Consider the following 26,238-nt stretch of genomic DNA (forward strand, 5'->3'; position numbering starts at 1 on the left):
TCAGGACCAGCTCCTTGCCAAAACTATGGTCACAAGCCACGGTCATCCCCATCTTCAAAAAGGGAGACCCCAGCCTAGTTGAAAATTACAGACCAATCTCTTTATGCTGCATCACCTGCAAAGTCATGGAATCAATGATTACCCAATCCATTATCCTCCACTTAGAGACAAACAACCTACTCTCTAATAAACAATTTGGTTTCAGAAAAAAACTATCCTGTAATCTGCAACTCTTACACTGCAAAAACATATGGACTACACAACTCGATCAGGGCAAAACAATAGACGCAATCTACATAGACTTCTGTAAAGCCTTTGATTCAGTGGTACATGACAAACTACTCCTAAAACTAAAATCTTATGGTATCTCTGGACAACTGCATAACTGGATGGAAGCATTCCTGACAAACAGACAACAAATAGTCAAAATTGGGAGTGTCCTATCAAATTCTGTACCTGTCAATAGTGGTGTCCCCCAAGGCAGTGTTCTAGGACCAACTCTCTTCATACTCTACATAAATGACCTCTGTGATAATATTAAGAGCAACTGCGTTCTCTTCGCTGATGATGTAAAGCTGTTTAATACCACAGACAATACTGCTACCCTTCAAAAAGATCTTGACTATGTATCAGAATGGTCAAACAAATGGCAACTTCAAATCTCAACAAATAAATGCTCTGTCTTACATATTGGCAAAAAAATAATAATCACGACAATAGTCAAGACCTTGTTGATGATCCAAGCTCTGTAAAGGATCTTGGAATACTCATCTCTAATGATCTAAGTGCTAGAGCCCACTGTAATTACACAGCCAAAAATGCATTAAGAGTTGTTAACCTAATCCTACGTAGCTTTTTCTCTGGTAATATCACACTACTAACTAGAGCATACAAAACATTTGCTACACCAATACTTGAATACAGCTCATCAGTCTGGAACCCACATTACATATCTGATATTAGCACAGTTGAGAAAGTTTAGAAATATTTCACAAGAAGAGTTCTCCACTCCTCTACTCATTGTAGAATACCTTATGCCACCGGACTTGAAATTCTAGACCTAGAAAACCTTGAATTATGCCATCTTCGGTCTGATCTAAGTATGGTATATAAAATCATACATTGCAATGTCCTACCTGTCAATGAATACTTCAGCTTCAACCATAACAACACAGGAGCACACAATAGATACAAACTCAAGGTTAACCGCCCCAAACTTGATTGCAGGAAATACGACTTCAGCAACAGAGTGGTCAATGTCTGGAATACTCTACCTGACTCTGTGCTTTCTTCCCCAAACCCCAAAAACTTTAACCTTAGACTGTCTACTATTGACCTCACCCCTTTCCTAAGAGGTCTGTAGGGGGCGTGCATAAGCACACCAATGTGCCTACCATCCCTGTCCTATTGTTTCTTTTATTTTTCTTATATGTACCCATTTCATGTATTCATAACTATGTATATACTTATATCTATTATCTTGTAAGCGATTGACAAATCAAGATAAATAAAATAAATAAATAAAAATAAATAAATAAAATATAGTTGTTCAGCCAAATAGTGAGTCCATCTTATAGTGTGAACATCCAGCTCACATTTTTCCACTTTATCAAGAAGGAGATTATGGTCTGCCTTATCAATTCCCAAAGACTAAATATACCAGCGTTCTTTTGGTCAACTAATCTAGTGTCATCAAAGAAAGCAATAAGATTTGTGTGGCGTGACCTGTTTTTAAGAAATCCATACTGGGATTCTGATAATTACCCTATTTATTTCTAAATGCTCAAACATCCATTGCTTAATAATTTTTTTGTAGGATTTTCCCACATATTGATGTCAAGCTGATTGGTCTATAGTTTCCCAAGTCTACTTGTTCTATTTCTTAAATATTGGAACCACGCTGGCTGTTTCCAGTCTTCTGGAACTTCCACTAAGTTCCAAGGAAAATTTATGAGCATGAGTGTGTATGTGTTTATTAAGGAGAATTATGTGTTATTATTAGATCAATTTTAACATTCTAAATTTTTGCTTAGCTTTTTATAGGTAGATAGCCCAAAATTATTAACATTAAGGATGACAAAGGAAAGGGGGAAAGTTATTAGCTGTCAATCAAACAATCAAAAATGCAGAGAAAAAGGACAGAGGAAAACACTGAAAAAAAACCAGGTAGAATAAATCTCACTTTGTGACTTTAAAGATCCGTAGAAGTCGTAGGGCTCGCAAGACACTAATCCCAAAAGAGGTCCCAGGTCTAAAAATAGCCCAAACTACTTCAAAGATGCTCCCCACTGTAACCTAAGAGAAAAAACACATGCAGAAGAAGTTCTGAAATAGTACAGTGGTCTCCAAATTGCAGCCCTCTGAGCATACTATATTTAACTATAATCCCAATAGTCTCTTTCAACCAGTATGAACAATTCCCCTTCTCAAAAGGTGCTTCACATATTTGTGCTCTCTTGCACACACAAGATCAAAACATATATTTGCACTATGCAATGAAACTAAGCAATAGCAACAATGAACATGCTATGTATTTTATTTCATTCTTTTTAGAGCTACTTTGTGTTCTAAATTGTACAAAATCCATCACCTGAAAACAATGCAAAGTACTGAATTACTAAACCCTAATAGAAACAACACACTGGCTAGTTTTATGGCAATTAAGTAATCAGAACTTTTTTCAAAGAATCCTAAAAGAGGTGGCTTGCTAGCAATGCCAAATAACTTATACTGGAATCTTCCACCTTACAGAATTGTAGTGAGAAATTATTTTTAACCAATTAGGACTGGATGTAGGTATTCCATTAAGAGTCAGGATAAGAAAGAAATGTTTAAGAAACAATGGTTTTGCTATTTTTACATATGAAAATTGCTGCAAGATTACTATTTGCACAACTGATGAGTTTGGTGATTTGAAAGGATAATGTATGTAAAGCGGGAAACAATGATACAACCTTAAAGAGAAAAGATGAAATATAAATTCATTTATAACCACTGTCAATAAGGTCAGAAGCCACTTCCTTATAATCCTCTTTTTTTTCTTTTTCTTCTTTTTTCTATTTTCTTTTCTCACTATGCACTGTTTTTCTTTATCTACTCTATTTTCAGTTGCACTGGTGGAAATTACCAGTGAACAAAAGCATTGCTTCCATCATCCATCCATCCATGGTATTCCTGGCTCTATAAGACTATCCCCCCACTATTCTTTTACCTGTAGCACTGTCATTTTCCCAGAAATCCACTTCTTACTTTGATAGCCAATTAAAAAGTAAGTTTGAAGAAACACCTGACATACATAGACTATATAGAGGGATTGTCACATAACCATCAGTTTAATCAAATTACTGTAAAACTTTCCTCTGGACCAACTTTCCTTTGCTCATCTTTGGCATGACATTCTCTTCCCTGTTCATTTATAAGGGTCTATTCACATCAGTGCATTTCCTCCAACTAACTTATTTCCTTCATTATCATTTGCCCTGCTTACCCCGCAGTCAAAACAGTTGAAAGAAGAATGGAAATAAAGACGTGGTCCCATTCCGTACATTTTCAAAGACATCTCTAGTAGGAACAGCCCCAGAAATATAAACTCTGCATAGTCTGAAAAGAAAGCCATCCAAGTAGGTTAGTTCCAGTTCTCTGTCTCATTTATTTTTGAAAGAATTTATAAAAACGATCGATATACCCTCAAATATCAGGCTGACATTGTCAAATGTTTCTACCCAATCAAACATCATAGGTCAGAAAACTAGTTACAATCATCCTGGGAGCTAAAAAGAGTCTATATGACTGCAGCTTATAAAAATGTGGGGAACATGATAAAAATTGCTTCTCCATCTAACTTCCAAGAATAAATTAGAAGGCACATTAGTGGATCATTGCTCAATTTCTGCTGATGAGCTTTTGCATGCTGGTATTCTTACAAAGTAAGTTGTGTTTTTATATGATCAAATCAGATATTTAAGAGATTTTATCTGAGTCAGCCTCTCAATACCATTAAACACAGATGTCTGCAATAAAAATAAATGGTAATGTATCCAAAGAAGTTAGAAGTTAGTCCATCTCTGCTCTAACCATCCTTCAAGCATTCTTCTTTCTGAACATCTAATGATGTGATTTTTTTTGATTTACTTTAATTTACTTTAGCAAAATTGATATGAAGCAAGTTACTTCTTTTGCCTCTTATTTCACATACCAGCAGTAATATGTAATGTCCCAAAAATATTTTGGAAGCCTTTTCATGTAGTAAGTAAAGACCTGCTGTAGGAAATTTAGTGGTTAGCAGTTGTGGTATTCAGAACTCAAGAGTCAAACATTCTTCTCCAGATTACGCTTTTTGCAAAAGTTTATCAATAATTTCTCAATTTTGTTCTTCTGACTTGCTATTGTTTCTAGACCTGTTGTTTTTCCGGCTATTATTTATTTGGGATGCAATTGTGGCCTATGAACTTTTGTTTATAAGCACCCATGATGCCATTACCAAATTCAGTTTGTGACACTGTCAACAAAATAATGCAGGTTGTCTTTTTTGTTAAGTAAGAGTAAAAAGGAATGAGGTCAGTAATAACCAAAACATTATTATTTCAATTTACAATTCTAAAAACTGGTCTGTTTGAAAATGGGAATGTATTCTATATGTTTTCCTAATATATGCATTTTCCTTTTCACTTTCTTCTAATATATCCATTCTGCAAAGATTAACAAATTGTGAATTACATTACAATATTCAGGAAAAAGTAGATATTTTCATATAACTACTTTTTGGATTGCACTTTTTTTTGGTTAATGCATTGAAAAATTTCAATACCCTCCTCTCCAGTAAATGCAACTGAGGATTTGTCCTAGCTTAATTATGGAGGTAAGAAGGAGATTTATTGTTGTTTTCATACATTTCCTCATGAGAACATTTCCTCAATGGAATATAATTCTGAATATAATTATGGACTTCTGTCATAATATTCTTAAGCTCCACAATCACCAAAATTCAAATTGGGAATGCTCAGTTTCTACATGGAGGTGAGACACTTTTACTTATAATGCAATTGGTTCTAGGCTAGTGTTTCTTGTTCTCTGCTTCAAATTGGTTGCAAGAATGTTACATGAACAAGACAGAACTCCATCACTTACTTAGCAGGTGTGTAAGCCATGCAGGCTGTTTGTGGTGGACAATAGCCACACAAGCAGTGTTGAGGGCCACTATGCTCAGAACAAGCCAATAGAACACCTGGGATTTCACCATGTGACGAACAGAGATCCGCAGGAGGCGTTCCTTGTGTCGGAAGTATGAGGCCCCATCCAATTTTGCACTTTTGATGCTGGATCGAGCAAGTGGGGTTCCTACAATGGAATGAAGAAGAGAGATAAGAAGTGCTGAGAGCTATTAGAATGCACTATGGGCTTTAATTATTAAAAAGCTTATGGTTATTCTGCCATTGTCTCTTCCGTCATGAGGCTTTTCCTTACCACTTTGAAAGTTTTTCTTCCTATCTTCTATCCACAAAATGTCAAAGGGAGAAACAATGGAAAAAAGTACAGGAGCAGCATCTCCAATTGACTGTACAGCAGCTGTAGTATAGCAAATATATAGTTGTCCACTTTACTTACTGTAGGTCTGATCTGTTTCTTCACTTCTATTTGAATATGGCTGTTTTAAGATTTGGGACAAGCATTATATTGTAGTAGAATGAGGTACCTTAACTGGCCAAAGGACATATATTGTTAGCTTCATCTTACCCACAGATGAGATATCCACCCGCTCATCACTAGAATCACGATTCATAGCTTCTGTCCGGTTCCTTTTAATAGTTGCTCTCCTAAGTACTAAAAAAGGAGAAGAAAAAGCACACCAGTAAATATTACCAGTACATTATGTAGTAACAGTGGGCAGTTCCTAACTTTCATAATAACTGAGCAGAAACTGAATTATTCCTGGAGGTACAATTATAATAATGAGAGCCAACAATAGGAGGCATTTCATTTGGTATATACACTATGTATTGCCTTATGATATAATACTTATCACTTAACTCCACACACTTTTGTTATTTTAGTGCATGAATTTTTTGTTATATATTCCATAAAATTAAAGTTGGACATTTTGCTTTAGATATAATTTCTAAATCACTATGAGAGTTAAACTAAGAACCAGTTGTTCCCAGGGCAGAGATGAATGTTATGTAAGCATACAAGAATTGCTTAGTTCCAAAACCATGAAGTGTTGTACCATGTATCCATTCACTTGGAAGGGGAGGAGGTGGAAGATATGGCCCCAAGGCTGTAAAACCCTGTTATCACTGTTCACTGAGACAACATTATCCATGTCCCAGTACAATTTCTAATCTAGCTGACCCTTATCTGAATCTTCTAAAATCTAGCTGAGGAATGGAACAAAATAATGAAGTATTCAGAGATCTGTGATTTATTGCCAAGCCATAATCTGGAGAGCATAATGATCAGGGCAGGGGATAGGTATATGTGTGTGTGTGTTTGTATATTTGTTATGGCTGACATCAACTATAGATAAACTAAAGCCAAGATGATGTTTATAATTTGGGTTTATTCTACAATTACTCTGCATGGTCTGATATCCAAAGTATTAGTAATAACATTTTGCAAAGAGAAATATGGCTTAAAGATACTGAACTATATACTGAAAACTTGAAATACATTTGTCTAAAAAAAGTGTTAGATTTATTGAACTTGGAGTGTTGCTAAGAAGATGTTTTGTTTTGTTGGAAAAAAATGTCTACTTCTTACTGAAATACTGGATTCATATGGGCTCACTTTCAGCCTTTCAATGGACTCCTTATAAAAATAATGGAAAAACCAATCAATAAGATCCTGTATGGACATGTATTAATTCGCTCTTAAAAAACAAAGTCATCATTGTATACAGTATCTATGCTTTGTACGGTATTCAGCTTTGTTCGGGTATTTTCCCACGTCATTATAGTTGTGCTTTTAAAGTTGTAGCAATGTTTTGGCAGAATCTCATCTGCCATTATCAGGCTTCTGTATTGTGTTCGTCTGTGAGTCAGACTTTTACAGTTGTTTCAGTTGTAAATTTGGGGCTAGCCTATGCTGTGCCAGAATGGTTTTTTCTTCATCCTGAATGGTTAGGAGTCTTGGTCTGTGTTTATTGGTCTTGGAGTTTGCTGTGTTCTGCTTGATTGGTGTTTCTAATATCTTCTGTCTGTTTTGTGGCTTTTTTTGTGTGTTGATTGGCTGGCAACATTGTGTTCCTGTATTGGAGGCTTTTAGTGCAGCTTGGCTCTGAGTAAATGGATGGCTATCATTTGTTAGGAAGCTAGGTTTCATCTGGGTGCCTGGCTGGGGTGTGTTTGAGCTGGAGGTATCGGGGGGATCTGTTTGTGCCCAGGTGTTTGCCTGGCTAGTGGTGTGGAGATTTTTTTGTTTGTGAGTGCAGGCTTCCAAATAATTGACAGTCTGGTGGAATCATCTCTTCTATTCATGCTTTCAGGTCTTTTTTCAATCTCTATGGCTTCTCTGATAATTCTGTGGCTCGGTTTTATTATAGTGGCTAGGGTTTTGGTGCCATTGAAGTTGATGCTATGACCTGTGGCTTTCATGTGTTGGACTAGTGAGGAAGTGTGTTCCAGCTTTTTTACTGTATTTCTGTGTTCATCCAGGCGGGTACTGATAGCCGTCCATTTACTCAGAGCCAAGCTGCACTAAAAGCCTCCAATACAGGAACACAATGTTGCCAGCCAATCAACACACACAAAAAAAGCCACAAAACAGACAGAAGATATTAGAAACACTAATCAAGCAGAACACAGCAAACTCCAAGACCAATAAACACAGACCAAGACTCCCAACCAATCAGGATGAAGAAAAAACCATTCTGGCACAGATAGGCTAGTCCCAAATTTAAAACTGAAACAACTGTAAAAGTCTGACTCACAGACGAACACTATACAGAAGCCTGATGATGGCAGATGAGATTCTGCCGAAATGTTGCTACAACTTTAAAAGCACAACTATAATGACGTGGGAAAATACCCGAACAAAGCTGAATACCATACATGTAAGTACCCGCGAAAACTTAAGAAAACAAATATCTATAACTATTTTCTCTATGTATTTATTCAGGGGTTTTTTTCTTTTCCTTATTCAGGTAGTTCTCATTTAGCTAGCATAATTGAGACCAGCAACGTGGTTGCTATGCACGGCAGTTACAAAATGAAACCACAACTGTGTTTATGATTTTAACCCATCTTTCAGATTTACAGATTTGTGAAGGTTGTAGAAAACAAGGATTGGCCACGAAGTTCCTTTTTCATCAGCATCGTGATTGAAACTATGCATAGTTGCTCAATGAGGCAATCACTAAAAAAAGGACTACCTGTAATTATTTTGTAGAAGTAATAGTTTTTCTTTCTTCTTTTTAAATGGATATTAGATTAGATTACCAAAACCATTAGTTGAGTCTTCAATGTTAGGTGCAGTAGAGATGGGGTTATCATCTGATATGGAAACCGCATGCTACCCTTGCATGTTAATAGGTTGAACTGACCCAAATATCTGTATATGTTTGATATGCCAGTACCTGGATCACTTGATAAACCTGCCCTGTGATGCCTTCCTGGCTACTAGACCAGAACTAGACCATTTGTTCTTACCTGAACAAATAACAACCGGGAAACAATCATAAAGAAAAAAACAACACATAGGAGACACATATACATGCCCTGCTGCTTCTCCCTTGCAATTTCCCTTCTTTCTCCAGTTTTGTCTGCCTCCATAAATAGACAGAAAGGTAGAAGAACCTGGGTGTGTGGCATGCAGGCAGTTTCACCCCACCTTCTACTGACAAATATGCTTGGGCTGTGCATAAGGAGTTAACTGACATATGACAGTGACAGAAACTGTACTGTGAATCAGTTAGAGAGAAGAGAATAGTTATTTTTTGAGAGAGGAGGAGGATTCTTACCTTCTAAGGCTGATGTGCCAGAATTTTTGTTCTCTTCAGCCAGCATTACTTCTTCTATAGAAAGATTTATAATTGATTTAGTTATTCAGTTGTCTAGCTTTCTTGAATTTTAGTGAAGCAAACAGTTCTCAGTTCTCATGTCCATGGAAATAGAGGAAAGAGGATTAATAAAAAGGAGGAGGTAAGAAAATAAAGCAGCACAAAAGAAGCTTAAAATGAACCTTAACTCTAACCCTAATCTTTTTCAGACATAGAAAGAGGAATGGGACACGATAATAAAGTATTAATATTTTCTCTTTCATTGTCTGCTTAAAATTATCTTGTGTCAGCTTTTTTTTTTTTGCCTGGCTGAACATAACATAAGAATACCATTCATTGGAAGGGATTGCTCTGCTCACTTTTTTTTGTTTATTTGCTTGTGTCAGGGATGGGGGGTGGACAGATTAGTCAGTTTTGGAATAAATTAACCTCTCCACCCCTGAACAATAGTATGATTTATAACTATGATAGCAAAGTAAAGAAAACTTTTATGAAACCAACTTATGTGGAAGTAAATCAATGAGTCGGTAGATACAAACATGTAATGTCAAATACCTTTGCTCAGTTCAAAACATGTCTCTAATAAGAAATATCCAACTGGAAAAATATCATTTAATGGGCTAATTGGTTCTTGACAGAAAACAATTACCAGCTATTTTGCCAATATCAGATTTGGTTATTACTTTCTGTGTTACAAATAAACATCTTTAGAATTATAGACATTAAAATGGCAGCATAATTCTCTGAAATATTATTTTGGATCATAATAAGGATGGTGCAGTTTGTCCAGAGGTAGGCTGCACTTTCATTGACAAGGGCTTTGCTGGTCGTGAGCTCACACATGCTGCTTTGGGGCTGAAACACAGCTTCACAGAGGCAGCTAATAGACTAAGGCAGCTCCGGTGAGTACAGCAGGGTGATGTGGAACTCACCTGGGCAGCCTGGGTGGGGGAAAAGTTAGTTATTTAGGGAAATCATAGCAGAAGGATGGTTGGGTGGGCCCAGCCAGAGATCACAGCTAGGGGTTTGCCTGAACCCTGCCGACCATCCAGCAGCCCACCACTGAGTTTGTCCACAAATAGGCCTCCACCATAGAATAATCAGATTTGGCAGTCAATATTAAATGTACTGAAATGAACACTTTGAATTGTGCTTGGAAAACAACCAGTAGCTAATATAGATATTTCAACATGGCAGCGATGGAGCTGTCCTGAGAGATGCCATTCCCTACCTGTTCAACCAAATTCAGGGCCAGCTGTAATGTTGAAACTATCTTCAACAGCTGCTCTGCAAAGAAAATACAATCTAACCTTGTGTAATTGCTACTTGTGCCACTCTCTTCCAGGTAAGATAATAAAGCCCCTTTCGTCATGCTGTATTGATTTGTAAAACTCATTACTCCTATACACTATGAAATTTCATCTGAAATTGAAGTTTAAAATATGTTAAAGGAGATCTACTTTATATTTGCTGACTTTGCTATTAAAATCTCCAGGAATGTAGCAAGTTTTGCACTATTGCAATTGTTATTACAAGACATTGAGTTTTACTCATGCTGATTGAGGGCACTGAATCTTCCTGTGTATAAATGTGTGCCAGTTTGGTTTAGTGGTTAAGATCAGCCTAGAAATGAGGAGACTGTGAGTTCTAGTCCCACCTTAAATATGAAAGCGGGTTGGGGTACTTTGGGCCAGTCACTCTTAGCCCAACCCACTGCACAGGATTGTGATTGTGGAGAAAATAGGAGGAAAGTGTATGTTTGCTGCCCTGAATTATGTATATAAAAAAATAGAATTGGCATAAAAATAAATAAATAAGTATCCATCTGTCTTTATTTTTAATTAATTTATTTTTAGAGGGTGTTATTACTAATATCCTTCTGTACCCTGCTTCTTCTTTGCTGTTTTTGGAAGATGGGTGTTCCTAAATATTAATGAAATTAAAGTTAAGTCAGACATGTTGATGGAATAGTCCAGCAGCCATGACATATTCATATAGAGTCCCAGATTACAAACTTCTTTTTTCATAGGAAGTACGATCTTACTGAGAACAAGCAGATATTCTAAATTCCAAATCTTTGGATTTAGCAATTATATATTTTCCATATCCAGTTTCAAATTGCATTCATTCATTCATTCATTGCCTGGATTTATATGGGTGCCCATTTCATATATGTGATTCTGGATGGCTAATTCAAAAAGAACATCAATGCAATAAACAATGGAATTAAATAAAATACATAAAACATAAAATGGCTACCGAGGATAAACCCATCAACCCACAAATACATTTGATCGACAGGCTGAGAGAAAAGCCAGATCTTAAGAACTTTATGAAAGGCCAGAAAGTTTGGGGCTTATCAGTTCTTGGTGGGAATGGTGTTCCAGAAGGCAGATACTGAAAAGGCACTGTTTCCCTGGTCCTGACTGATGATATTCTACTAATCAGTTCCTGAAGTAGCCCTTTCCTGCCAGACCTGATGGGATGGGATAGAGACGATCTCTTATAACCTGAAGATATGCAGGGCATTTGAGGGGTCCAATCCTGAACCCACAGAAAAAGAAAAGAACTGCTCAGTACCATCAGTGTATGTTCCAATCATACATGAGTTTCTCCAAACTCATATATGATTCTCCCAAGCAACTTTACATAAATGTAAATGTAAATAACATCAAATATGGAATAGAATTTCCCCTATTTTGATGAGGTAACAGTGGATCCACCAGAATCAATGACTCCAACCCCAGTTCCCTTAAATACCAAAAAGTCCTGACACATCCAGACATATCAGTGCATCTTTCTTAATTGCTTTTCCTAATACAAATTGTTCATTGGAAAGACTATTTAATTAGGAAAGAATACCTCTGTGCAAAATCTAGGTCTGCTCTAAAAATAAAAAAAATAAGGATAATCCAACTGTATCTGAATATAATACATATGTAAGATAAAATTAGTGGATGTCACTTCAGATCAACAGGTATTTTGTTTATCTTGAAAAGTACTTTTCCAACTTTAAAAAAAATGGAAAAATCAGACCGGCTGCCACAATTAGATATATCTGTCTCCTTTCCAATTATCTGGAAAAAACAATTGACTGTTGGAATTAAGGGATTAACAGAGTTAATCTATGTATGAATAATTACAAACAAAAATAATTCAGATAAATCATCAGGAAAATTATTCGAATATGCTCTTTTAAGTAAAAAGGTCTCTCCTTGAACTGCTGTGCCAATTTCATTTATTTTTCATGAAACAACTTTGTCCCCAGCTCCCTCATGACATCACAACAATGTTATATGAAATTATTCATCTATATTGTTGTGTAGGAACAAGGAATACATTTTACTGGTATTTATAAGAGCACTATGATGTTCCTATGTAGATTCCTAACTTGTTTAAGCTAAAAAAAATGCCTTTTTAAAAACAGCATGGCATATTTTAGCAAATTAAAAAGAAAAACTTGCCAGATGCTCACACCTACACAAGAGGTGTGCAGCAGAACACTTCATTTACAAATAAGATGATAACAATCCAGAACAATAAATCTTTATGAAAAGGAACTTTTAAAAAAAGCATATTTTTAGAAACAAATGGAACAAGGCTGAACATAGGGAAAAGTAGTTTCATTGTCTCGCCAACAGTATTGGGTGCGAAGACTGGGATGGGCATCTATTTCAGTAGTGTTCCTAGTGGTTCTCTGAAAAGCAGTTCAACAGCTCCACTGATTTAATTGGCCTTGGAAATGCCTCAGCCCAGTTTGTGTTACCTGCTTTGTCTATCCAGGCCCGGTAGCCATTCAGCTCCCGCTCAATCTGCTGCTGTCTTCTCAGTTTCATGAAAGCCCGGCGATTTTCCACTCGCTCTCTCTCTTTGGCAAATTCTCTGTAAAAAGGAAAGGCCAGGAACTGATCAGTTTGGATTGTATTCTGACATAGCCAGGTCAGTTAGGAAAAGGGCTGTATTAGGTGCTGTTTTAAGAATGGAGGATTTTCACCAGCTAATTGTGTCATCTCTTTAAAATAAGTTTGATTTGAGCTGCACTAGAAATTTGCAGAGCTATTCAGAAACCAAGAGATTAGAACTATATGTTTCATATTTCACAAAGAATTAGCAGCCAATCCATGTCAAGCCAATACAGAGAGAAAAAAAGGCAGACAATCAGAGCTTTCTTGCTACCATTTCAAGCTGGACAATAGTTGTATGTCTTTTCTTCCCCTTCTCTGATTCCACCGGGTCCTTTCAAGAAGATAAATAGACGATTAATAGATAGATAGATAGATAGGTAGATAGATAGATAGATAGACAGATAGATATGGATGCATAGATAGATAGATGGATGGATGGATAGATAGATGATAGATAGATAATCAGAGGTGGTATTCAGCAGGTTCTGAACAGTTCTGGAAAACCAGTAGTGGAAATTTTGTGTAGTTTGGAGAACCAAATACCATCTCTAACTGGGGATTTTACAGTATCCTTCCCCTGCCACGCCCACCAAGCCATACCCACAGAACCGGTAGTAAAAATTTTTGAATCCCACCACTGCATAGAATACACCATTTCCTAAGCTCTATATATTTATTTGCACGTATCTGTACATATTTGTTTATTTTTCTAAATTCCAAGGGTAATTTGAAGGGGAAATTGCAAATGGGTGTCAGTAGTTTAAAAATACCAGACATGTATGCTGAAATCTCTCGATGTCTTCTTGTGACACTAAATCTAGAACAGGTAATCCAAGAAAGATGAGAATCCTCTCCAATGGGAGGATAGACTATTCTTGAGTACAAGTAATTTTATACTTTATTTTTAAAGCAGTATCTGCTGTCCTAAAACAGCATTTTCTTGTCCACGGTTACCTACTAAGCAGGGGTAGGAGTCTATTGGTTCGGACCAGTTCTATAGAACTGGTTGTTATGATTCTGTGCAGTTTGGAGAACCGGCAAATCATGGCCCTGGCTGGCCCCTCCCCTCCCCATCCAGTCAGTCCTTATTGTGCATGGTGACATCATGTACATGCCCAACATCACTGACTGCATTCTCCCCGCCCAGTCACTCCTTCGGGTATTTCCTTTTTCCTCCTCCCAATGATCAGCTGTTACGATGATCAGCTGTGCCGGGATCCCTCTCACTGTCTTACTGCTTCACCCAGGAGGCTTCCCTGAGGCACAGGAGGCAAAAAGGGGCATGCGGGGGTGCTGGGGGGAGGGGGGGTGCTCCATTTTTTGCCTTCCTGGGCCCCCAGGGAAGCCTTCCAGGAGCAAAAACTGCCCCCCCCAGGAGGTTTCCTTGGTGCCTAGAAGGCAAAAAAAAACAAAACCCCAGGGGGGTGTCCTGCAAAAAAAAAAAAGAAGAAGCCACGCACACCCAGTCACATGGCCATGGCCACCTAGCCACACCCACATAACTGGTTGTTAAAAAATTTGAATCCCACCCGTGCCACTAAGTATGTCAGCTAAAAAGAGATATTCCTAATCCAGTAGTCTAAGAATTACAAATTAATGGATCAAGTTCAAAGGGAGAAAGTATCTACTCCTTCTCTAAGCAATTGTGAGTGACCATTTGAGTAAACTAGACCCAGGAGAATGGTCAGCAAATGGTTTTCTGTATGAACTAACCCATATGCCATGCCAACATACTGTTTGCTGTATAAACTATTTCTCACTCTCGAGTTAATAAACAGTGAACTATCTACTAAATATATATCTTCTAATTTTGCAATCTGAATTACAAAAGTATAGGAAATGATTGGGGACAGGTCATTCCAGAAAAGCCTACATGGTCACTAAAAATCAACACTAATTTGATAGCCCATAATTATAAATTTTAGAATACTGTTGCACTTACTTGACACCCTGCAACTTCTTCCCAGTATATCTTGAGCTATCTGCTCCTCATTGAAGTTATTAAAAGTTTTTAATATCATCCTTTTAAATCATCCTCAGTCTTTGTTGACTGTAGTGTTCCTAATACAACTTCATAGTTTATGCAATTGGGAGAATGGTAGTTTTCTTTCCTCTTACCTTTTCTAAGAGAAATGTAGAGGATTTTGTATGGCCTGATTGAAAGCAGAAAAACATGGTTTATGATCCAGGGGATTTTACAGACTGTAGCAGATAAAAGTGGACCCTTTACATAATTCAGAAAAGAAGGCTATTGCTATCCCAATGCTCAAATCAGTGTCTCTCCAATAGACACTTATGATTCTACACATTCCTTATGCATTAGCTTTCATAAGCAAATTATTTTCTCTCTCCTACAACTGAAACATTGTTGATACGCTGGGGGCGTGGATGCATTATTCAAAAGAAATATACATTGGCACAGCTTTGCTATATAGTCTCAGGATCTGCTGAAGGTGTGAAATAGTAGGGTGAAGAAAAGATTGAAGAAAATGCATGAACACTAGCAAGGTCCCTCTAGTAATACTCTAATCTCCTGGGTAAACACAGTCCTTGCATTAATGGACTATGGACTCCATTCAGTGCTGTGGAATTTATCCTCATTATATCTCCTAAAGCTAACATTACAACATAGAAATGATCAGAAGTATGAAATAAAATACTGTTGACACAAATACAAATAGAATATTGTGGGTCACAATCTCTAGTTGTGCAGCTCTACAGATAGGTTCCAATAAAAGTTAGAGTTTGTATAGTTCCACCTCTGCAGAAGGATACTACTGCCAATGCCCACAGTCATAGCTTCAGCTTAAAGGTATGTCAACTGGGCTAAGGATAATCAACTAGCAAGGTATGAATTTGATCAGATTATTGGATGGGAGACCACTACAAACCTAATACAGGTAGTCCTTGACTATTTGTTTAGCGATGGTTTGAAGTTACAACAGTGCTGGAAAAAGTGATTTATGACCAGTTCTCGCACTTACAATTGTTGCAGCATCCCTGCAGTCATGTGACTATGGTTTGGGTACTTGGTAACTGTCATGCATTTATGACAATTGCAGTACCCCACAGTAACATAATCACCATTTGTGATCTTCCTAGACATATCCAACAAGCAAAATTGGGAACTGGTAAGAAAGGTGATAAGCCGTAGTCCTGTGATGTCTCACTTAGCAATCATAGTGATTTTCTTCATGACTATGGGAAAAAAGTTATAAAATCAGGAACACTCACACGATGCTTCATTTAAGACTATACCATTTAATATGAAATTTTCCATCCCTGCTCTAGTAAGCCAAGGACTACCTCTGACATGCCAGGATATCTGTACTGGGACCTATAAAAATTAGAGTACCTCTGGCAGGAACAAATTCAAGTTTATATGATAAAAAAACTGTAACGAACATATTTTATTGAACAAATAAATAAATGACAGCTACAGATTGCAATACTTATTAATACATCAAGAAACATGTCATTATATCACAGGCATTGTTTTGCTGTTGCCTCCCAAATAAACCAGGATAATTTTGATCACCCATCTAACCACAGAAGTTGATACACTACTACAAATATATCTATCACCAAAGATTGTGCGATAGATATGATAGACTGATTGAAAAACTGCATGTTTGGTTTTCATGTTTACATTTGCTTTGGGCTCTACTCAGGGGTGGGATTCAATTTTTTAAAGAACCAGTTCTGTGGGTGTGGCTTAGTTGGTGGGCGTGGCTTGGTGGTAATATGACTGGCCGGGCATAGCCAACTCAACATCACTCACATTGAGGCATGCATCTCCTCGCCTGGTCTCTCGTGACTGTGGGGATGCTGCAATAGTCGTAAGTGTGAAAAATGGTTATAAGTTACTTTTTTCAGTGCCATTGTGACTTTGAATGGTCACTCCACACAAGCAAAGTACCAGCAAAGGAGGGGAAAAAAACTCCAGAGATGTTCCTGAGACAGGAAGTCTAGTCCTGCCAAGAATGTAATAAGCGTTAATGGAGAGGCAGTTTCTGTAAGCAACACCAGAATGTTTCCTTCCTGCCTTCCTTACAGGATTAGGCCAGTAATTTCTTCTAACAACTGGTTCTCCAAACTGCTTAGAATGTTAAAAACCGGTTCTAGTGAATAGGTGCAAACCTGTAGAATCCCACCCCGGCTCTACTATTGGGCTTTCATTATGTTTTATAATAATTTGTATACTACTGATGTTGTATAAAATATAAAACCTTCCTTGAGAAGGTTTTTTGTTTTATAGGTGATCTAAAAATCATGTTTTAAGAAATAAATGACTTTAAGGAAACATATAGATCTGAAAATTAGATGTTGATGGTCAATATTGATCATTTGATATATTTTTTAAAGATAGACCATAATGGGATAAATAGAGCTGCACCAGTGCTGTGGAGAGGAAACATGGTACCAAGATACTTTCCTTATATTTTGCCTTTTTTTGTATCCTATAACAATATTCAGCTATTTTAAAAATAATAATAAATGGGAAGTTAGCAAATTATAATGTAAGGCACCAGCCTTCAGGATTTATTTTTATTTCCAAGAATATTTCTGTATTTCACATTAACCCATTAAGCATTCTTAAAAAAGAAAAACAAATGTGATTACAAAGCAGTGTCTATTGAGATTCTCAGTCATCCAGGTCATAGTTGTCCCAAAGGTGCTTTTTCAAGAGGCAACTGGACTTTCTGTGGGTTTCTTTTGAAGATGTTTTGCTTCTTATCCAAGAAGCTTCTTCAGCAAAACATCTTCAAGGAAAAACCAGAAAGTTCAGTTGCCTCTTGAAAAAGCACCTTTACAAGGCAGTGTTTTGTGCAGAATCATGTCCACCTGACTAGGAAAGAGAAAACAGTAAGCTAAGGTTGCCGAGAACACCCTAGAGGCAGATAGGAACAAGTCAGTTCTGTTCTAGGAGACTTCCCATGATATGCATTTAAAATTAAAAATATGTCAACCAGATCTATCATAGTAGGTTTTATTCCTGCTGTAAAATTGGCTAATATTTCAAAAAAATGAAGCTACCTAATATAAGAAAATGTAACTTTCATACTGTGTTTTTCAGGCTTTATCTTATTTGGTAAACAATCCATTTAGATGTCAGCTTTCTAAATACAAAGAACAGAAGCTGGAGATAATGCCAGGATCACACTGATTTGACAAGAGATAGGAAAGCAGATTGATTCATGTTTATGTAACTGTGTTAGAAATGCAGCTTCATGGTTAATCATGACACAAATTAATCTAACTTCACACAGATAGCACTTTGCTTAACTCACACACTTTTATGGAGAGGCATATTTTCCTGTCAATAATAGAAAAGGTATATCCTATCTCAAGAACAATAAGCTGTTCAGTGAGAACTTGTCAGATGGCATAGCAGACATCTGTTTGACAAGTCAATGAAAAGTCAAAAGGGATGTAAAAGAAAACTAAGAGATCTACAATCAACATATATACTGTAGTGGGAAGAAATTCTATTTATATGCATGCTTAGAAATAAAAAGTGATTATGAAAGATGGGGCTTTCTTTGCAGTAGCCCAACCTTTGGTTTTTAAAAAAAAGCACCCTGTGAAATATCCATGATCACATTAGGGTCCATAGATATCATGCTAGAAATAACAGATCTACAGTGGGTGCAGTCACATAAATCACAAGTAGTATTTAATCACCTGTTTCTCTTCCTACTTCAAAAGGGCCCACATATTTAAAGTTCCCTTGTAGGAAAAGGCTGGAACTTTTCAGTATTTATGACTGTCCCTTTCTGCATCTGTTCTACATTATTCTTGCATATGTATTGTAAATGTATCAACGTATTCCCTGAGTTATTCACATTCATATTTTGTTTAAAAAGAAATAGAACTTTCAAATTAGAATTCTTGAGAACTCTCTAGTGAATTCCTACAGCACTGAGTGACTTGTTTATTTGCAGTTTGTCGTGTAGCTCTTAAACATCAACCTTTAGCCACGCTCAACAGAGCTGCTTTGCTGTGCTCTACTCCTACTGCAGGGCCATCAAGAAATCTCTGCCACTTGCACAATTGTATGCTTAACATGTACCTAAAATGTGCCTGTGCAGTTAAATACCCAATATTCTAAGTGCTGTGATTGGTGGTTTCCTGACTGAAATTCTAGCCCTTCCCAATATTACCCAACAATGAAAACTTCCTCCAGTTGGCAAGCACTATGTATGCATAGTTATTCCATACACTTCAGCTATGTTTTTGTTTGTTTACTCTTCTTTGGGCCATCCTATGAGGACCCAGATTGTTGGGGGCAATATTATGATTCTGTAAATCATTTAGAGGGCTGTAAAGCACAATGAAGCAATATATAAGTCTAAGTGCTACTGCTATCCACATGACTGAGGTGCTTTTCCAGGGCCTGGAAGCTTGTAGAACTGACAGGCTTCAGCTCAACCTGGACAATGTTGGATGGCTATGAATTTCAGGGCAAATGATTTTGCATTGTTAATTCTGAATGAGATGACTCCATCAGGCAAAGTTGAAGCACAGTCTGGAGATTTTCTGGGACTTATGGTTCCTGCTCAAGGAAGATGTGATAGCTATGGCCAAGAGGCCCTCACATAAGTACACATTGTACAGCAGTTGCACACACATTTCTAGATATGAGTCACTCATGTCTTAGTCACCTCTAAGAAATTTACTCCACAAGCTGCTACCCTTGTAAATATATTTTCCAAGGTTATATGGGGCTCAATTACAGCCATTGTCTATCTTGCCTTCAAAATCTATGGGGCTCATTCTTCAGCAATGTATCTAGGCATCTCAGCACTTTTGATTTCCACGTATTTTAATGGTTTATAACTGTGACAACAATCCATGCCTAGCTTTGTATTTGTTTTGTCAGATAAGTCTATGCCCATCATATATAGTTACAATACAGATAAATAAATAAGAAAAAGAGGTCATCCTATCTTGGGAAAGATATGTGTACATATGCACACATATATATTTCTGCCTGAGTTGCCATGACAACAGTAAGAGAACTTGAATCTGTAAACAAAGCTTGATATGAATCAAAACAGAGAAACATACTGAATGGAAAGGCTAATTTTGATTGACTTATGCTTTTTGTTCCTCCTCAAGAAAGCTCAGGTGTATTTTTTTTTAGGTACATGTATTAATTTATTACAGAGTAAGCACAATAATATGAATGCCCAATTTCCCATCTACCAATGCAACTATAGGTGGCAAACAAAAGATTAAAATATAATACACAATCGATATCAATTTTAAACAATCCCTGTAAAAAACATTTCCTTACCAACATTATACACAGACACCAGGTTTCATAAACATCCTCGGAATGTCTGGATGAAAAACCAGCTGTGTTACATATGTATACCATGGTGTACCCAAAAGGCACATGCTACTGCATACTAAACCAGCTGAAGCTTTAACATGCTCCTATTTATTTATCTGTATTGTAATTATCTGTACTGTATGTATGATAGACATAGGCTTATCTGACAAAACAAATACAAAACTAGGTATTGATCATTGTGATAGTTATAAACCATTAAATGTGTGGAAATCAAAAGAGATTATACAGTGCATGCAGGATCTGAGATGCCTAGATACATTGCAGAACAATGAGTCCCCTAATTTTTTAAACCTTATTTATTATTTTATCATAAAAATAAAATACCAAATAGTCAAACCATCCAACAAAACGAAACAAAACAAAAGCATACATTCAACCCTAACAACAACAATAAAGAAAAAAAATAGTGTGCAAAAAAAAAAAAGGAAGAAAAAGTGATCAATTAAATTTAACATTTAATATGGAGGATCCATCCAGGCTGGGTGCTTAAAGAAAAGAAAAAGCAGTAAATTCTCCTTCCTTTTTACAAATATCTTACCTATAACTATGAAAGGGAATATATATATATTCCCAAAACAAGCCTGGAGTCTGTTGTTTTGGCTGTATGACTATGGGTTTCCAGCTCTACTAAAGCAAATAAATACCAGCTGGCCTACAGACTCAAAAGTATTTCCCACCATTGTTTGAAATAGTATTCAGTTAAAAAGTCAAAAACGCCAGGCTACAACCATCCCTTCTCATAATTTGAATGTCAGTTCAATATTTGCCATCAAACTGCAATTTTATTACAGAAGGGGAAAGTCATTAAACACATGATATTAATAATTTCACCTGTACTTAATTTTAATTAAATGAAATTTATTTTATTTCCTGGCCCCTGTACCTGACTTGTCTTATTAGCCCATAACTATATTTGGAGTATGACATTTCAAGGCCAAGAATACAGCTTTTGTCCCAGAAAAAATGTGCGTACCTTGAGCTACCAGATCTGGACTGCAAAACTATACAAGACCAAGTGGCAAGATTAAGATTTCCTTTCATTGTTTACTGCCATCTAATTACTGTACATGTTTTTGCAGTTTGCATCTGGCTGACCTATGCTCTCCTCAGTGGTAGAATTAATTTTTTTTTACTACCGGTTCTGTGGGCACGGCTTGGTGGGTGTGGCAGGGAAGGATACTTTAAAATCTTCAGTCAGAGGTGGTAAAACTACTCAAAATTTCTGCTGCTGGTTCTCAGAACTGGTCAGAACCTGCTGAATACCACCTTTGCCTCTCCTGATTTAAAGCTACCTGCATCTGATTCCAAGATAAAAAAAAATAAGAAGGATAAATACTGTAGAGTATTTAAAGTGCACATAAACTTCAGTAAGTTCATTAAGTAGGCACACTGGTTATCTGGCACATTCTTTTCTATAACAATCAAATATATTTCTATATAATTTACAGTAAATAATTATAGCTTTGTATCTACCACAAAACAGCTAATATTTTCCCAGTTCATCTAATGTTTTGTCCTCTTTTGTTTTATTACTAGGTAATAGATCATAGGACATACTGAAAAAGGCTCAGGGCTAAGGACCTCTTTATGAACTCAATAGCCTATAGACCAGTGATGGCTAACCTTTTTAGCAATGAGTGCCCATGTGCCCCCCCAAAATGTAATACATGCATGTCCCATGTGCATGCTCCCTGCCCCGTGCATGTATCCCACCCCACACACATGCGGAGCAGAAACCCGAAGACCAGCTGGCCGGTGGGAGGTGCACATAGGCATGCGTGGCAGAGCTGAGCTGGGGCAACAGCTTACATGCCCACAGAAAGGGCTCTTTGTGCCACCTCCGGCACACATGCCATAGGTTCACCATTCTAACCACTGAGATATCACCGCTCTAGGATAGCCTAGAAAAAGAAGAAACAGAAGACCAGAGAGGCAACAGTAGGAGGATTTAAAGAAGGGCATAGACTAAATAGCCCCTCATGGATAATGGCCTTAGAAAGAAAGTCAGTGAATGATAAGAGTAGACTTAGGGTTCAAGAAGGCAAAACTAACCATATCAAATTAAGTTAGCACTCAGTGTAGCACCTAACTTCATTTTGCTTACTATATCTCCAATTGAGTGCAATAAGATAATTATTAGGCCTGTATATATTTTGCAAATTATTCAAAAGAACTGCTTCAGGCCCATGCATCAGTTACAGAAATCCAGATAATTGCTAGGTGGCAGGAAACCGATAAAGAAACCTCCAACTCTTTTCTATGATATACTGGTTGTCTGAAGATTTCCAGCCAAGATAGGGTAACTTGAGCAATTGCAAGCCAAGATACAATAACCCAAGTAAACTATACCATATACAGTCTTCTGCTGTGTATGAAATATGAAGTCTTTTGAGTGGCTTCTGCAAGAAAATGGAAATTAAAGCAGCTGTTTTAAGAGTCACATTAAGGATCTCATTAAAGCAATAGAAGATTGAAAGAAGACTTCTGTTCTATCGCTCAAACAAAGCAGACTTGAGACCAGAGTTGAGTTCAGCTCTTTATTCAATAACCAAGTAACTTCAACTAAAGTCGAGCTGCGGCAGCCCTTTTTATAGCGGCTGCTCACGGCTCGCAACCAAGGGCGTTTATTTAAACTTCCCACTGCTTAGGCGGCCAATCAGGTTTGTTGTTATCAACCAATCACCCAGCGATGGTATCTGTCCAATAGGAATGCAGTATTTCAAGTCTGTAAAACAAGTACACTACACCCCTCCCCTCTTGGTTTGATCTAACGTTACGTGACGTAGTCACGTAAATAGGCGGGGCTTCTGTGTATCTTAGTTGACCTGCACAGTTCAGTCTCTGCGTTCTCCTCGGCCGGTTCGGTCAGGCCCGCCATCTTCCCCGTTCTTCTCTTTGGAACCTCCTGGAAGGATGACTCAGCCATGCCGCTCCAGCCGTGCCTCCTTGGGTTTGTTGGATGGGCGCTGTTGTTCTCTTCGGATGTGTGGGGATTGGTCGAGTCAGCTTGGCTGCTCCTTTCCTGGTTTTCCTTCAGCTCTCTTCTTTGGACTTCGTCTGTTGGTAAGTAGTTTTTATTTCTTTGTGGGTTTTCCGTTTCTGGTTGGTGGTTTGTTAAAGGGGAGTTTTCCTTTCCTTTATTATTTAAAGGTTCCCCCCAACGAATGCAAAAGATGTTGGACTACGGGGATGGGGTATGCGCTCTGCTGTAATGCGTGGTTCAGGGTGGCCTTATAGTCACCGCAGATGCGCATGGACCCATCTGGTTTCACGGGAGTCACAATCGGGGTTTCCCATCTGGCATGGTCGACTGGCTCTAACACCCCTCGTGCGATGAGTTTGTTCAGTTGCTCATCGATCTTTGGCTTTAATGCAAAAGGAACGCGTCTGGCTTTTAATCTGATGGGGGCTATTTTCAGGTTTAGGCTAAACAAAATAGGGTTCCCACAGTACTTGCCTAAAGTTCTGTCAAAAACGTCTCAGAATTCCTCCATCAGGTCTTTTTCCCAGTCTGTTTCAGAGATGCTGTTGATCCCTGTCACTTAGATTCCCAATGGTGCGAACCATTCTAAACCGAGCAGGCTTGGGCAGTCTTGGTCAACGATGGTCAGTGGCAGAATTTCAATGTGTTTCTTGAAATTTACCTTGAAGTGTCCCAATCCAACTACCGGAATTCTGTTTCCTTGGTAACCTTTTAACGTTAGACTTTGCTCTTCGAGTTCCTTTCATCGTATGTCTGGTATCAAGTTTTTTATTGTGTCCCATGATACCATTGACAAATACGAACCGGAGTCCACTTCCATTTTGCAGGGCTTTCCTTCTATCTTGACATTTACTCGAACCTTTTTAGCAGCTGTTGCTCTGGCGTTCCCGATAATAAGCGTCTGGTGTGTTTCTTCCTTCTCATGGAGTCGCTGGCTTCTATTTTCTTTGTTCCATCGACTTCCGGTTTGCTTCTCCTTAGTTCTGGGGGGTGGGGGGGTACTGCCTCTCCTCCTTGGGCTATAGCTCTTTTTGTTTCAGCAGACCCTTGCAATGTGCCCCCGTTTTTCACAATGCCTACAGATGGCATCTAAGAAACGGCACTCAGAACATGGGTGATTTCCTCAGCATCCTGCACATTGGAAATCAGGTTACCTACTTCTCCTTTCTCATCGTTTTCTCTCTGATTGGAGTCTGTTTACCTCATCATCATCTTCCTCAGAGTCGGTTGATGACTCAATGTCTTCATGGTGGGTAGTTGCGGTGGTGTGTTTCTGGGTACCTTCCACCTTCTTTTCTCTACTCTGGGTTGGGCTGTTGGCTGTATACATCTGTTTCATTTTTGCCATGGATTTTTTTGCTGCTTCGGCTGCAGTTGCTTCAGTGATGGCTTCATTTACGGTAATATTTGGTTGGTTTAGTAGTTTGCTCTGCAGGGTGGCATCTCTCAATCCGAGGACTATACGATCCCTCATGGCTTCATCCATGTTGAGGAACTCGCATGCCCCCCGCAATGTCTCTTATTGCTGCTACGAAGTCACCAATACTCTTGCCTTCTTGTTGCTCCCATTTGTAAAACTCGTTTCTTCGAATGAGGTTGGACACGACAGGCGCGTAATGGTTTCTCAGCATTCGGTTCAGGTCTGGCCATGCCATTTGTTTGATGTCATTTGGTCTTGCCAATGCCTTTGTCATCTTAAAAACGGTCGGGCCACAATGTGTCAGGAATATGGCTCTCTTCCTCTGGTCAGTGATTCCTTGTAGTTTGTTGCTTTCCAGGAACATCAGGAACCTGTCAATATAGGACAGGATATAGGATTCCCTATATCCCCCGATATAGGATTCTTCTTCGGCTGGGTTGAACGGTGTGGGCGGCGAATTGTTGCTGGCCATCTTATTGGTTTCTTGGCTCCTTTGCCACATGCTATGGTCTTTATTTCTTCGATCCCACCTTTGTTGCCAGTGTTCTATTGCTCGAACAAAGCAGACTTGAGACCGGAGTTGAGTTCAGCTCTTTATTCAATAACCAAGTAACTTCAACTAAAGTCGAGCCGCGGCAGCCCTTTTTATAGCGGCTGCTCGCGGCTTGCAACCAATGGCGTTTATTTAAATTTCCCACCGCTTAGGCGGCCAATCAGGTTTGTTGTTATCGACCAATCGCCCAGCAATGGTATCTGTCCAATAGGAATGCAGTATTACAAGTCTGTAAAACAAGTACACTACAACTTCAATGCTTTTTGAAAAGCAGAAGGCTTCTGAGTTGAGAGTCCCATGAGATCTGTCAAATTTCCCCAAATTATTTTTGAAGTATGCACCATCTTAGTTGTATCTCTGATTCAACACATCTTGTTGAAAGAAATATTTATCAAGAAAATTGTTGTTGGTTCAATACATAATAACACTAATGAAATAAATATAATTTTATACTCCTAACCTTGCTCAGAGACAGCACACTTCCTCAGTTTAAGGATCTTTACTTAAAGGTGGTTTTCTTAAGTGATGCCTCAATCCTCCACTTGAAGTAAAATTTTAAGAAACAATTGTCCTTGGCATTGGTTTCCTCACACCATTTAGTTACATACTGTACCTTCAGACAGTGTTCCTCCTATTTGTGAGTAAAGAGTTGGCAATTGCACCTAATTTTGTTATCTACATTTTTGTTGGATACAATTCTTTGTGTATTTCCATCATTTGATTTACATATCACTCAAAGCATATAAAGATATGTCAAGTCTTCCCACAGTTGGGAGACATGCCTTCCCATATATAACTGATATGAAGCACTGGAGCTGCCAGATTATTTTCCAGGGAATCAAGCAATCAAGTCCTTTTCTAAGTTTCTTTTTACTCTGAAATATAATCTTTTGGCAGAGCCCAGAAATGTTTTTCTGATAAGGGGTGAAATGGGTGTGTGTGTTTTTTTTTTCTTATGATACTATATCTACACACCTTATCTTGCCTTCTTTCTGATGCAACATATGTACTGTATTTCAACCATA

At 37.9% G+C, this 26,238-nt stretch overlaps 1 protein-coding gene across 1 annotated transcript in view; it reads right to left on the minus strand.

Annotated features, from left to right (window-relative positions):
• The window catches only part of CACNA1E (calcium voltage-gated channel subunit alpha1 E), a 346,898-nt gene that overhangs the window by 113,818 nt on the left and 206,842 nt on the right, over positions 1-26,238 (minus strand). Inside the window, exons 9-14 of the mRNA XM_087930443.1 lie at positions 12,759-12,874; positions 8,954-9,007; positions 5,734-5,820; positions 5,128-5,337; positions 3,488-3,600; positions 2,183-2,295 (exon numbers count right to left, since the gene is read on the minus strand). Coding sequence (XP_087786569.1) covers positions 2,183-2,295; positions 3,488-3,600; positions 5,128-5,337; positions 5,734-5,820; positions 8,954-9,007; positions 12,759-12,874 — 693 coding nt within the window. The remainder of the gene's footprint in view (positions 1-2,182; positions 2,296-3,487; positions 3,601-5,127; positions 5,338-5,733; positions 5,821-8,953; positions 9,008-12,758; positions 12,875-26,238) is intronic.

The sequence above is a fragment of the Pseudonaja textilis genome, chromosome 3, assembly GCF_049901715.1.
Source record: "Pseudonaja textilis isolate UNSWEBS1 chromosome 3, rPseTex1.2, whole genome shotgun sequence".
NCBI classification, from domain to species: Eukaryota; Metazoa; Chordata; class Lepidosauria; order Squamata; family Elapidae; genus Pseudonaja; species Pseudonaja textilis.